The sequence below is a fragment of the Patiria miniata genome, unplaced genomic scaffold (genome assembly GCF_015706575.1).
Source record: "Patiria miniata isolate m_02_andy unplaced genomic scaffold, ASM1570657v1 HiC_scaffold_20, whole genome shotgun sequence".
NCBI lineage: Eukaryota > Metazoa > Echinodermata > Asteroidea > Valvatida > Asterinidae > Patiria > Patiria miniata.
The window spans coordinates 2,009,321-2,024,601 of record NW_024037059.1 but is presented as its reverse complement, the minus strand read 5'-3'; the positions used below and the strand labels follow the sequence as shown (position 1 = coordinate 2,024,601).

General features: G+C 41.6%; 1 protein-coding gene across 1 annotated transcript in view; it reads left to right on the top strand.

Moving 5' to 3' along the window:
* The window catches only part of LOC119727201, a 35,740-nt gene that overhangs the window by 6,081 nt on the left and 14,378 nt on the right, over positions 1 to 15,281 (top strand). Inside the window, exons 8-17 of the mRNA XM_038199062.1 lie at positions 282 to 488; positions 784 to 1,023; positions 1,754 to 1,996; positions 2,276 to 2,515; positions 2,710 to 2,993; positions 3,839 to 4,037; positions 13,225 to 13,386; positions 14,062 to 14,223; positions 14,366 to 14,527; positions 14,891 to 15,142. Coding sequence (XP_038054990.1) covers positions 282 to 488; positions 784 to 1,023; positions 1,754 to 1,996; positions 2,276 to 2,515; positions 2,710 to 2,993; positions 3,839 to 4,037; positions 13,225 to 13,386; positions 14,062 to 14,223; positions 14,366 to 14,527; positions 14,891 to 15,142 — 2,151 coding nt within the window. The remainder of the gene's footprint in view (positions 1 to 281; positions 489 to 783; positions 1,024 to 1,753; positions 1,997 to 2,275; positions 2,516 to 2,709; positions 2,994 to 3,838; positions 4,038 to 13,224; positions 13,387 to 14,061; positions 14,224 to 14,365; positions 14,528 to 14,890; positions 15,143 to 15,281) is intronic.

The following is a 15,281-nucleotide window of genomic DNA, read 5'->3' as shown; positions in this document are numbered from 1 at the left end:
TTTACGCTCCAGTGCACACCCCGGAGTATTGAAACATATGAGGTTTCGGCAAGAAATATTGTACAAATACTGTTGAAATTAGTGTTGCGAATCAGTATTTGTGGCGTTTAGCTGTATATCAGAAGTTGGTTTGAAAAATGTTGCCTTTTGCGAAAATTGGAATTTTTCGGCAAAAATAATCCCGGCGCAAAGTGGTTAAGTGAGCCTATTTTCAGCATTGCCCTTAAGTTTTGAAAAACTTAAATTAATTTGTTTTGACAAATCAATTTGTTATTTTTCAGCTGTTCCGGTTATTGAGCAGTTCTGTGCCGTTCCCAGTTTCCCTGCTAATGGACAAGTGGTTTGCGATGACTCTGATCACATTGTGGGCACAGTGTGTTCGTTTATCTGTAGCAAGGGCTTTGTATTGTCCAACGATGGACCAATAGTCTGTGAGATTACAGAGGATGGCGAAGCGGTGTGGATTGGACATACACCAGAATGTGACGGTACGTCTGCTGTGATAATTATTTCTTAAGTTTGTGCCCAAGATTCATAAATCTTCATCATAGTTTAGTAGATTTAATAATAAAAAGTGATGCTTCTATACTGCTTTAGACCAGTGCCTCAACACCTCACACTCACAGGTACCCATTTATACTCCAAGGTAGAGAGAGGCAATTGTAGTAAAGTGTCTTACCCAAGAACACAAGCGTTATGACCCTCCATTAATTAAGATTCACACCCGGGCATCATGGCATGATTCAGAAACTATAACCATTTTGCTTTAATTTCGTTCTTCAGACCTTCCACCCCCGTTCTGGCTAAATTGTCCCAATAATACAGTCGTGCCGACTGACCACCGCCGCCCGTCTGCCACGGTCACGTGGACTGTCCCCCAGGCCCAATCTAGCGGTCAGTTGACTGTCGCCTCTACTGCTGAGCCGCCAGTAGTCTTACGAATCGGAACGACCCAAGTCGGGTATACAGCCACTGATGAAATGGGACGACATGCCGAGTGCTCATTCAGTGTTGAAGTTGTAGGTGAGACACCAACCGTAGTGTATTTGATAAATATAGATCGCCACAAGTAAGGTCTCAAGATAAAGGGTATGAACAAGTAACACATATATCGGGTGTGGTTGAGTAGCTCACACAGATCGACACGGGTTAGTCCCATGCCGTTGGAGTAGCTCTGACGTTATTCCTCGGGGCTCACCCGGGTCAGCCACCATAGACCCTGCTCATGGAGCAGAGTCAGTGGTGGACATACTTCATACACATGCAGCATTCTTCCATGAAACCGACAAATATGGTGGCCGGACAGCGGGAATCTCAAATGGACCCAAAAATCAACTTTATTTAAAGTCAAAAAGTAATCATTTATTGAGTTCATTGCGACCTTAGAGGATATAATTCCAGCCCAACTTGTTTTAGTTTTGCAACCTCAAATCTCAAATCTCAAACTAAGACTCGGTTTGAAACGGGCGTTTTGTCAGTGGCTCGGCCATGGCTACGGACGTCATGTGAGGATCGTGATGGCCCGCGGTTGACTGTTCGATTAGCCGGGCTGTTGTGGCTAACCCATCTGCCTTTACCCCCAGTCGATCCGGTGAGCTACTCGAATGCACCCTTAGTCAAACTTTCCTAAAAACATAAACACCATGTTTCCTGTCATGGTTTGAATCCAGTACCCATGCACATGAGTCAACCATTGGCCCATAGCACTCCACACGGCACTTTAGATGATTTTTGTACCGTTTCCTAATTTTAGATGAGGAGCCGCCAATAATTCTCACGTGCCCCGCAGACGTGATGGAAATCACCGGCTCCCAGACCCTCCAGGTTTCATGGGACACACCGAGGTTTAAGGACAACTCAGAGGTCGTATCCATGGAAACCAGTAGTCAGGCTGATGGCATCTTGGCAACCCTCGATGCACCCAAGGAGGTGTGGTACCAGGCCCAAGACGAAGCCGGGCACCATGCGTATTGCAACTTCACGGTGTCCTTAAAACGTGAGAAAACATGATGCTTTGATCATTGGTTTTCCCTTTTTTCTGGATAAAATTAATTTTGAAAGGAAGAATATATTTATTTTTCATGGGCATTTGGAAAGAATTAGGCATACACTGCTGATGTAAAATACATTGCTTATAAAATTTCTTCCAATTGTTCAACTTACAACAACTGTTCGAGACATAAACTTTTAATATTGCCTAATACAAAAAGGTGATCTCGTGTGTTTCAAATCTGTCCCTTTTCCCCTGGTACCCTTGCTTGTTTTCTTATTCCAGCCTATGAGTGTCCCTACATGGAACCACCTCTCCACGGTGCCCTGTTATGTGAGAGCTGGCTGGACGATGGTTCTGTCTGCGCTGTCTCCTGTCAAGAGGGGTACGATTTCCACCGGCCCCCTGCTGCACTCTACGTGTGTTCTCCATCGTCGGGGGATGTGGGAACCAGTGAATGGCAGGCGCTGGATGTCAGCACGGCAGCCTTGCAGAATTTGGGCAATGCTTGGCCTCAGTGCTTCAGTGAGTTTTAAAAAGTTGTCCTATAGAACAATTTGAACAAAACCACCATCCTCAACATTGGTTGTACCAATCTTGTTTTGTTGAAGTTCATCGTGAGAAAAAGTCAATGCCAGTAGATTCTGCTGCGTGCTACAAAGACTTTGTAGTTTTATGGGTTTTTTTCTTCTTCTTCAAAATTTCATTATTTCAAACAGAAAAAGTTGGGGACACTGGATCACCGTCCAAGAAATCCATCCGCTATTTCGACGGTCCCTGCAGCACGGAGGATGCCAAGTCGAAGCTGAGGAAGAAGTACCAGCGAATCTTTAAACGGCTGGAGAAGGTGGTGCCGGGGTTCTGCAGCGACAGATGTGTGGAGGAGGGAGTACTTGTGTCCTGCGGGATGGAGGATGGTGGAGTGGATGCGGGGCAAGACACAGGAGGAGACAGACGGAGACGAGATGTGGACAAGGATGCGTTGCTAGGGTTACTGGACAAGGTGGGTAAATGGTGTGAATCTGCTGAAGTTGTAACGTCAGTCAGGTTCACCAGAGGCCCATGTGAACACAGTTTTTTGGTTACAGTGGTCCTGAACCAAAATTCATCTCCTTTGCAACGTCAAAATAGCAACAATTGTAGTTCTCACTAATGTAGTGACAATCTACTGCAAAGCACTTTTTCCATTCTCAGGTGCTAGTTTGTAAGCAAAAGTTTAAATTTAGAGTGTAAAACGGCTGTTTGTCAACGTGTGTTAAATAAGGGAATAAATGTGTGCTTAGGAGGTGTTAAACACTATGTTTAAGACTAGTTGGAGTTTGGATTGCTGATAAGTACCCGAGGCGAAGCTGTAAGTTCAACTTGATATGTGGTTATTTTGGTTAGGTACACTGAAAACAGGGGAGTGTGTGGCCTAGTGGTTAGGGTTCGTGACTCATGATCAGAGGGTCAGGGGTTCAAATCCAGCCGCTGGTCATATATTGTGTCCTTGGGCAAGGCACTTCACCCCCACTTGCCCCTCTCCACCCAGGAGTAAATGGGTACCAACATTAGCTGGGGAGTAACCTGCAATGGACTGGCATCCCATCCAGGGGGAGTAGAAATATTCTCAGTCGTTTCATGCTACTGAAACCGGAGATAAACGCCGGCCTGATGAGCCACATTGGCTCGGGACAGACTTTACTTACACTGAAATCTGTCCTTACTAACTGCCTGTATACAAACTGCCAGGAGGATCACGCAAGTTTTACTTGCAGTATTTTTGTTGTATCTAGTTCCCAGACTACCCATAAACTTACAGCCTTAAATTAAATGCGTCCTTTTTTATTAATTGCTCTTTCTTTACAGAACCATGCTTTCTCACTCAAGTCAAGCCTGCCGGCCAACACTCTTATTTCCAGACTTCAAGGAGTTCTCTTGAATGACTTGGACGACTCCGTCAAGGAATCCCTAGCCCCATTCTTTGAGACGCTGAGCAGCGCTGGTGTTCCATCCGTGCCTGGATTGGCTTGTGAGGAGGGGCACTTAAAGCGGGGTAACATTTGCCGTAAGTGACAACGTTTTTGTCCTGAAGTCGATATTAATATTCATTCATAAATACCTGAGACGGTTTATCAGTTTTGGGCCCATTTTATGGAACAGATCAACGTACAGAGATTTCAAATGAATGTTGTTTTCAGGCATGCAACTTTTTCTCGGATCCGCTGATTTCCTCGTTTTTTACTTCTCATGAATGCCATTACAAATTGAAAAACCCTGCACAAAGTCTTACATGGTTTGAAATTTCCTTGTTTTTTTTTCTAAATTCACAGTTGCATGCCTGGGTTTTATTAATTACAAAAGAACAATAAAGACACTTGTTACAGTTAAACATATTACTCATGCTACATATTCTTTAGAAGTGCAAGATTTGAGATGTATATTTTTTTGTGAATTTTTGCTAAATTTTAAATTTCAAGCTGCTCTTGCAATGTAAACTTCAGAAATCCATGTGCGCATATTTACATAATTGTGTGCAATACAGTTCCTGTAGTACTAACAAACACTATTAAAATGTAAACAATTGTCATTACTAAAAACACTATAAAAATGTACACATTTTTCATTTAGAACAACAAAATTATCGTTTTTGCTCTAAAAAGCTACTGACCTTAAAAAGTTAGTATTTTGTGAAAAAAGAAATAAGCACTAGAAATAACATTACAATATATTCACAGCAGTTGTTTAAAAAAAACTGGTAACTCCCCTTTTTCAAGAACATTGAATCTCATTTGTGACATATTGTCCATTATATTGAAGCATTTTTATGAGTAAATTGAGTTTGATGTGATAATAAAAACAGTCCCTATCTATCAATGTATATCTACTATTAAGGCCCCATGATATTAACTTTAGTTGTCAACCACCAGTCCTCATTTCGTCCACACATTCAAAACATGTTTGGTCAGAACACTCAATTTGTTTTTGATCATTTTCTTGCCTGTGCCGCAGCAATGAAGTGACTTCAATTTTCCCATCTAATGTTGGCGTATAGTTTTTCATTACCAGTGATGGCTTGTCATTTTCGAAGAGTTGTTTTTCTCGGCTATAATTAGTTTTGTCTTGATTGACAGCATTAATAGAGTACGTTGAGTGAGATTGTCAGAACAAACGTAAAGAGGGAAAAACATTTGGGTCCCTTGATCCAGAAATACTCATCACAAGCACGGAGTGTGCACAGATCTGTGTCGTCTTTTGTCACGATGAACATCTTCATCCCATAGAAATTCGTTAAAGAGTCATTTTCCCTTGAAATTACAGTTAACTAAATTTTCACGGATTTTTCAACATATTAAGCCAGATTAGGAGTCTGTGAAAACACCCTTAAGAAAGTCCTTTGTTTACCCATGGAGATAGACCTACTGTACCGTTACGTATAACCATTGATAATTCTCAGTGGCCAGGGTCATTAAAAAATGTGAAAATACCCTTACAGGATTAGTCCTATATAAGCCCCATGTATAATGTCCTTGAAACATCTCTTAAAGATTCTTTTCACAGAGAAATGGACTTTTAATGAAAATTTAAAGTGCTAGCATCAGTCGTACTGCAGCAGTGGATTCTACAGTCCTTGCCTGACTGTATCTTGTTGTAACTGTTATTGAGTACTCATGCAGAAAGTCACTAAGCAGAGACTCTGCTGGTCGGACATGACGTTGTGCCCCTGTGGTCATAACCTTGGTTGTTTTCCTCAGAATGGAGCATGCTGTCTCAGACGTTCATAGTAAGATTTGAGGAGGCGGTGAGCCACTTGTCGAAACTCCTTGTTGCCCAGGTAATAGACGAACCCATTGAACCAGCTGTTTGTCAAAATGGGCAACACAAGCATGAACATGGATAAGATTGCCGGCTGAGCTGAGCTGGATGGTTTGTGGAGTCGTAGAGCTGTGAAGAGGAGCGGCAGCATCATGAAGATGAAACTGGATGTCACGATAATAAGAACAGTCTTCAAGGTCTTGGTGTTGAACCGGTCGGCTGGTCTCGCTTCATCCCGAGCATTTTGATTGTCGTCTGCAATGCGCTTAGCATGCTTGCATGAGATCAGGAACAGTTTGATGTACGTTATAAATACCACCAACAGGCAGCTTATGGAGATGCATGCGCGTACGATAGTCATATGGTGCAAGACAGAGGACTTTTCTTGGTAAAAAACACACGACAAAAAGAGCTCGTAGTACCCTGGTTTCCAGTTTACCACAAAGCCGTGCTCAACAACTGCCAGAAAGGCAACACCCCACATGCAGCACACGGCGATCCGTGCTCGCTTTGTCGTCACAAGAGAAGGATAGCGAAGTGCAAAAACTACAGCTATAAAGCGGTCCACTGTCAAGCACAGGAGTGATAGCAGAGTACTGTAGCTACAAAGTACAGCCAAGAATGCCTGTATACTGCAGAGTGCGTCTACGTCAAAGTTCTGAGTTTTTGTGATTGCGGCAATAGTAGTGGGTAATGCCATAAAAATTCCAATGCCAAGATCAGCAGCCGTAACGGACCTCAGAAATATTTTGGTCGTTTCCTGGATGTTGTTGACATGTGTAAGAATTACGAGACAGAAAGGGTTAAAAGTCAGAAGAAGAAGTGTTGTCGACACCAGAAGAATGCAGTTGACGATGTTAAAGACAATTGATCCAGAGTTTGTGATAAATCCAGGAGTTGCAATTGTTGAACTTACATTAATATTGCCCAGGTCCAGATCAACAGAAAGTTGTGTGGCGTTCATTTTGAATCAGTGAATCAAACTTGGAGGATACAACGTCCAACTATGTTTTCAAAAGTTGTCTTGCGATTGCTGCCTTGCACAAAACACTCAGACTTCCTCGGTGGAAAGTTGTGAGGCTGTGGGCATTTCGGCCTCGCATTAAACCTTCGTCAGATAATACTGGGCGGGGCTACAATTTGCATTGAATTGGTACAATGTGCATATTCGTTGGACTTCATTCTGATTGGCCAGTTAGAATATTGTATGATACTTGGCCCAGATTCCTTGGCTGTGATTGGACAGTTTTTGGTGGAGATGTCCCAACCAGTGTAAACAACTGCAATTGATGGGACCATTGTTCCCTGGCATTTTGTCTTTGCTTTCAAATGTTAATCATTAAGCTGGAGACGACTTTCTTGGGGTTTAAATCAAAAAGTAATATCGCGTTGGCCATCGTTTCTACTCAAGCTCAACAATATGATTAGGCAGACACACACAATTTCTTTCTCCTGCCGATAATGGGTTTTTCACTGAGGAGAGATGATGACCATAAATTTGGCTTTGATGTCAGCTGTGCGTGCAGACAGCTCAACATGGCAGTTTACAATGATGCGATGCTGGTTATTAAATGACAGTCATAGGAGATAGGATTGGCAGTGGAGTATTGCCTGACTAAATTAGACCTTTATTAGAGTTCAGCCATGTCCGCATGTACTTGGCTGCGGCTCGACATCACACATGGGATATCATTTCAGGAAGACACAGTTTAGGGGTTTTCTGTTCAAATGTGAACCCGAAAATGTGCTCATTGAAAGCATTTGTGAGCCTAAGTTTGCTCATTGGCTTACTGCCAGTGTACTGACACAATCACAAAAGAAAAGAAAATTTACTATAAGAATTATTTATTAACAGCAAAATATCCAAACTTTTGGTAACTTTTTTTGTACTGAAATAGCTGTAGCTCCATGCTGTATAGAGCTTTCTGCCTGAAAGGACATCACACTTTTGCTCATGAATATGAAAATGTACATGAGCATAAAAACCTAAATGGCACCAAAATACCCTTGAAAATGGCAAAACGAAAATTAAAAATCAGCTTAAATGGGACACAAATGTGCATTTTCAAGGATTGCATTAAAAAATTACATTGCATGGGCCCTTTAACCTTCAATGTAGGAATTCTGTAGGATCCTATGGGCTTTTTATCTTTTCCTACATATTTCTGTGGACTCTGGCATCTTTTCGTACATATTTGTGTGGAGTCTGGAAGGTTTAGGAACAGTAAATGATGCGGTGTGGCTGCTACTAGTACTATACGTTTGTTGTAGGAAAACTTTTTCTCGGATCCGCTGATTTCCTCGTGTTTTTACTTCTCATGAATGCCATTACAAATTGAAAAACCCTGTACAAAGTCTTACATGGTTTGGAATTTCCTTGTTTTTTTCCTTCTAAATTCACAGTTGCATGCCTGGGTTTGATTAATTACAAAAGAACAATAAAGACACTTGTTACATTTAAACACATTACTCATGCTACATATTCTTTAGAAGTGCAAGATTTGAGATGGATATTTTTTTTCTGAATTTTTGCTAAATTTTACATTTCAAGCTGCTCTTGCAATGAAAACTTTAGAAATCCATGTGCGCATATTTACATAATTGTGTGCAATACAGTTCCTGTATTACTAACAAACACTATTAAAATGTATACAATTGTCATTACTAAAAACACTATAAAAATGTACACATTTTTCATTTAGAACAACAAAATTATCGTTTTTGCTCTAAAAAGCTACTGACCTTAAAAAGTTAGTATTTTGTGAAAAAAAGAAATAAGCACTAGAAATAACATTACAATATATTCACAGCAGTTGTTTAAAAAAACCTGGTAACTCCCCTTTTTCAAGAACATTGAATCTCTTTTGTGACATATTGTCCATTATATTGAAGCATTTTTTATGAGTAAATTTGGTTTGATATGATAATAAAAACAGTCCCTATCTATCAATGTATATCTACTATTAAGGCCCCATGATATTAACTTTAGTTGTCCATCACCAGTCCTCATTTCGTCCACACGTTCAAAACGTGTTTGGTCAGAACACTCAATTTGTTTTTAATCATTTTCATGCCTGTGCCGCAGTAATGAAGTGACTTCAATTTTCCCATCTAAGGTTGGCGTATAGTTCTTCATTACCAGTGATGGCTTGTCATTTTCGAAGAGTTGTTTTTCTCGGCTATAATTAGTTTTGTCTTGATTGACAGCATTAATAGAGCATGCTTCAAGTGATTGTCAGAACAAACGTAAAGAGGGAAATACAGTCAATTAAGTGATAGGGTGTAATTTTACTTGGGCCACTCTCACCTGTGATGTCACCAACTTCAATGCCTATTTTTAATAAGGGAATAAATGTGTGCTCTGGAGGTTTTTATCACTCTGTTTAAGACCACTTAGAGTCCGGGTGCTGATAATTACCCGAGCCGGAGGCGAGGGTAATTATCAGCACCCAGACTCTAAGTGGTCTTCTTAAACAGAGTGATAAATACCGACGGAGCACATATTTATTCCCATTCATAAATACCTCTTCGGTAAAAAAAATCATATAATTCGTTCAAAACATCCCGATTTTGTTCAACAAATTCACTTTATGCTTTTTGAAACATCCCTCTTGCAAAATAATGGAGTGTTCAGCTGGCGAGTAAGATGTAAACAACCCTTTTATGGAGATTGACGCGCGCGTATCATGTTCTGCGCGATGTCGCGCAGAACGCATCTGGCGCGTTGCGTTTTGAATTTAGAACTATAAAATTCTGACTCCCTGGTAGTGTTGCGCATGCCTACGTGAGGATTGTGAACGTTCAACCAATGAAACGATAAGAGGCACTGGATTTTTAGGAGTCCACATTTTATCGTGACACTGGAAAAGTGTTTAAGACCAGCTAGCCATGTCTTTATCATCCGTTAAAGACCAGCCACGTGACGGGCTCTCGACCAATAGGAATGCGTAAACTGTCTTAGGTATTTATGAATGCCTATTTAATGCTTAAACCCAGATTCAGCATGCCCAGGTGAGAGTGCCCAAGTGAAATTAACACCCCTTCACTTATCTGATTGTATTTCTGGATCTAGGGGCCCAAATGGAATGGGATAAAAAGGAGTGGATTGAGAAATAGTCTGGCTTTAATGTAATAAATAATTCATAGAAGAAAAAATAACAAACAGTTTTAATTATTTGTTTTCTGAATGTTGCACTTTTTTGGCACACTCTGTCGATTAAATTGCAAAACTGGATCAAGTTTGATGTCAGTTATCCAACTGGTTTACCATGTCTCTGGTGTGAACCTGGTCATGGATTTAACTGAGCTTGTTCTGGGACATCACTCTGGTGTAATCCAGTTCTAAACTAGTCCCAAAGAGTTGACTAGTTCAGGATAAGTTAATCTATTGTTTTCTTCATAGTTCTGGTGCAAAGTTGCTCATTACTTTTACTGAGTTTTTCTAGGATTACTCATCACAAGCACGGAGTGTGCACAGATCTGTGTCGTCTTTGGTCACAATGAACATCTTCATCCCAGAGAAATTCGTTAAAGAGCCATTTTCCCTTGAAATTACAGTTAACTAAATTTTCACGGATTTTTCAACATATTAAGCCAGATTAGGAGTCCGTGAAAACACCCTTAAGAAAGTCCTTTGTTTACCCATGCAGATAGACCTACTGTACCGTTATGTATAACCATTGATAATCCTCAGTGGCCAGGGTCATTAAAAAAACGTGAAAATACCCTTGCAGGATTAGTCCTATATAAGCCCCATGAAAATGTCCTTGAAACATCGCTTAAAGATTCTTTTCACAGAGAAATGGACTTTTAATGAAAATTTAAAGTGCTAGCATCAGTCATACTGCAGCAGTGGATTCTACAGTCCTTGCCTGACTGTGTATCTTGTTATAACTGTTATTGAGTACTCATGCAGAAAGTCACTAAGCAGAGACTCTGCGGGTCTGACATGACGTTGTGCCCCTGTGGTCATAACCTTGGTTGTTTTCCTCAGAATGGAGCATGCTGTCTCAGACGTTCATAGTAAGATTTGAGGAGACGGTGAGCCACTTGTCGAAACTCCTTGTTGCCCAGGTAATAGACGAACCCATTGAACCAGCTGTTTGTCAAAATGGGCAACACAAGCATGAACATGGATAAGATTGCCGGCTGAGCTGAGCTGGATGGTTTGTAGAGTTGTAGAGTTGTGAAGAGGAGCGGCAGCATCATGAAGATGAAACTGGATGTCACAATAATAAGAACGGTCTTCAAGGTCTTGGTGTTGAACCGGTTGGCTGGCCTCGCTTCACCCCGAGCATTTTGATTGTCGTCTGCAATGCGCTTAGCATGCTTGCACGAGATCAGGAACAGTTTGATGTACGTTATAAATACCACCAACAGGCAGCTTATGGAGATACATGTGTGTACGGTAGTCATATGGCGCAAGACATTGGACTTTTCTTGGCGAAAAACACACGACAAAAAGAGTTCATAGTACCCTGGTTTCCATTTTACCACAATGCTGTGCTCAACAACTGCCAGAAAGGCAACACCCCACATGCAGCACACGGCGATCCGTGCTCGCTTTGTCGTCACAAGAGAAGGATAGCGAAGTGCAAAAACTACAGCTATAAACCGGTCCACTGTCAAGCACAGGAGCGACAGCAGTGTACTGTAGCTACAAAGTAGAGCCAGGAATGCCTGTATACTGCAGAGTGCGTCTACGTCAAAGTTCTGAGTTTTTGTGATTGCGGCGATAGTAGTGGGTAATGCCATAAAAATTCCAATGCCAAGATCAGCAGCCGTAACGGACCTCAGAAATATTTTGGTCGTTTCCTGGATGTTGTTGACATGTGTAAGAATTACGAGACAGAAAGGGTTAAAAGTCAGAAGAAGAAGTGTTGTCAACACCAGAAGAATGCAGTTGATGATGTTAAAGACAATTGATCCAGAGTTTGTGATAAATCCAGGAGTTGCAATTGTTGAACTTACATTAATATTGCCCAGGTCCAGATCAACAGAAAGTTGTGTGGCGTTCATTTTGAATCAGTGAATCAAACTTGGAGGATACAACGTCCAACTATGTTTTCAAAAGTCGTCTTGCGATTGCTGCCTTGCACAAAACACTCGGACTTCCCTTGTTGGAAAGTTGTGCGGCTGTGAGCATATCGGCCTCACATTAAATCTTAGTCAGATTATACTGGGCGGGGCTACAATTTACATTAAATTGGTACAATTTGCATATATCCGTTGGACTTCATTCTGATTGGCCAGTTAGAATATTGTATGGTTCTTGGCCGAGATTCCTCAGCTGTGATTGGACAGTTTTTGGTGGAGATGCCCCAACCAGTGTAAACAACTGCAATTGATGGGACCATTGTTCCTTGGCAATTTGTCTTTGCTTTCAAATGTCAGTCAATCAAGCTGGAGACGACTTTCTTGGGGTTTAAATCAAAAAATGATATCGCGTTGGCCATCGTTTCTACTCAAGATCAACAACATGATTAGGCAGACACACACAATTTCTTTCTCCTGCCGATAATGGGTTTTGGCTGAGGAGAGATGAGGACTTTGGCTTTGGCGAATTTAGCGTGCTATTGCTCTGATGTCAGCTGTGCGTGCAGACAGCTCAAACTTGGCAGTTTACAATGATGCAATGCTGGTTATTAATTGCCAATCACAGAACACAGGATTGGCAGTGAAGTGTTGCCTGACTAAATTAGACCTTTATTAGAGTTAAGCCATGTCTGAATTACTTGGCTGCGGCTTGAAATTACACACGAGTCTATGGTAATTGGCTGCAGCCACTTCTCATACATTTGTGTGTAATGTCAAGCCGTAGCCAAGTACTTTGGACAAGGCTTTATATTTCAGGCACTATGCATTGTTTTGTGTGGAAAAGCAATTTTGTGGAGGAACCCAGTTCTTTTGAGTTTAGGAAGTGGGCAAGACACTGCCAAAGAATTCAAATTACTTCATTTTAACCTGCACTGCAGATGATTTTTTTTGTGCATGGTAAATAAATGATTCTTAACCTGTAAACTTAAATTCCTCTGTTGGTGTTATGTCCTGTTTCTGAAAAATAAATCTGATGTTAACATTTGGATGAGTATTGGACATTTGGCCCCTGTTAAAGGAATCTAGAGTTTGTCCCTATTGGGACCAAGTCTTTAACTTTCAACATAGGAATTCTGTAGGATCCTATAGGACTTTTATGTTTTCCTACATATTTCTGTGGACTCAGACAGGTGGAGGAACGGTAGATGATGCGGTGTGGCCGCTACTCACATATGTTTGTTGCAGGATAGGTTTTATGGCAAGAGTCAAAAGTCCTCACAACTCAGTAAAAATTGTCTAAACATATTATAAAACTTCCCTTACCAGGTTATCATGAGAGCGAGTGTGTGTGTGGACATGATGCATTCGGTGCATTATAGGATTTTTCTCTATTTTTTTTTCAGTGGAGTGTCCCGTCGGTACTTATCACTCGCTAGCTTCGGAGGAGTGTGTCGGATGTGAATTTGGAACTTTCCAAGATGAAGCTGGCCAAACCACCTGCAAGGCTTGCCCAGAGGGCGCCAACACAACAGACACTGGGGCAAGGAATGAAAACTATTGTCGCTGTAAGTCAGATACCAATGATGACTTTACAACCTCCGACCCCATCCCCACACCCCCCCCCCCCCGAAACATGAATAAAAGAGGAAAACTGCCATTCACAATTGAATCAAGTCATTTGGTGTATGCTTTATGAGACTTGTTGCTGCCAGAGTTTTTTAAGCCCTTCAGGAATTTGGGCGATTCATAACGCAATGCGCCACCAAGAGTTTGCCATGGAGAGTCCATTTATCAAGTTTACGGTCGACACAACATGGCCCATTTGAATGAGTGTCAGTAGACAACTTGAGCTTATTTGTTATAGATTGGGGCATAGTGTTCTGCCACCTTACAAAAAAACAGCATATCGATTAGAGAAAAGAAAAGGGCACACAGATACTTGAATAATACGCTTACGAAACTACTGACCAGAAAAACAAACAATTTCAAATGTTCCGCGCTGCGAATTTGTTGTCCATCTCCCACAATGCACTGGGAAAACTGAACAGTCTGTGGCAAACTCTTAGCGGCGCACTGCATTGTGGATTGCCTGAATTCTGCGCTTTTGTCACAATGTGGATAAATGGCCTTCCAGTTATGCTTTCGTTGCTGGCTTCAATTTTAATCAACCTGATCTTTATTCAACTTTTTTTTTTCTTCAAAAATTGAACCTCATCAATTATTTACTATTTCATTTCTAGATGCATGCCCTGCGGGAACGTACTCGAAAACCAGTCTGCAGCCCTGTCTAGCCTGCCCTGCTGGAACTTTTCAGTCGACAGAGGGCGCCACATCATGCCAACAGTGCCCCGATGATGCAGCGGCCCGAAACGAAGGGGCCTCATCTTTGGAGGAATGCATGTGTAGGTTTCAGAGATTGTCGTACTTCTTATTATTTGATTTTGTTTAACTCTGTTAGAGAAGTTCTTTTGTTCGCTTAAGATTCAGGAATGGATGATTGACTTCACTATGACACAGTCTTATGTATTATATTTCCTCCCATAGTTCCCTGTGATGCGGGATCGTTCTCCATGTCTGGTTACCAGCCATGCATACCATGTGCACCGGGCTGGTATCAACCAATGAGGAAGCAGCATGCCTGCTTGCCGTGCCCCGACGGCTCCTCTTCGGATGAGTTGGGAGCCGTCGACGTAACATCGTGTGTCGGTGAGAGTCAACCCTATTCATGCTTACACTAGTCACCAACACCCACATCAAATTTCTGGTATGCACTGTGACTAGTCAACTTCAGACATAAGACAAAAGCAGGTAGCTGGTAGGTACAGCTGGCTTATCAATCTCCTACAGTCAAAGCTTTTTACTGCATCAATTACATGTACAAACAGTCTCAGCCAGTCGTGCCTAGCAGTAGGCATAGCATTCCTTATGCTGTTAAAACAGTCACTTGATTGATTTTGAGAAGAGAAGCTAGTGGAAATAGATAAAGAAGAGAAGTTAGAGGAAATATTTAGGGAATAATGTTATGCTATTGTCTCAAAATCAAGAAAACCTTCGTTATTTTTTCCGTAGAGCTTGCTGTGTGCCATGTGACGCCCTGTCAACACAACGGCACCTGCGTCAATAGGTCCGACATCAGTGCTTTCTGCCAGTGTGTCGACGGCTTCACCGGTGCCCAGTGTGAAACCAACATTGACGACTGCCAGGAAGGTCTGTGTATGAACGGAGGGACGTGTCATGATGAGGTGGCCGGTTACCGGTGCAAATGCTCACCGGGATTCAACGGCACAAACTGTGAGGTTGACATTGACGAGTGCCAATCGGGTAAGAAATAATTTTTGAACCATTTCTTAATATACCGTCATTAACACCAGCACACTAATAGCAATGTGGAAATGCCTCTAGTCAAGTGATGGTCGAAACCTCATCACAAAACATCTGTCTCCTTGCTAGAACTTGATCG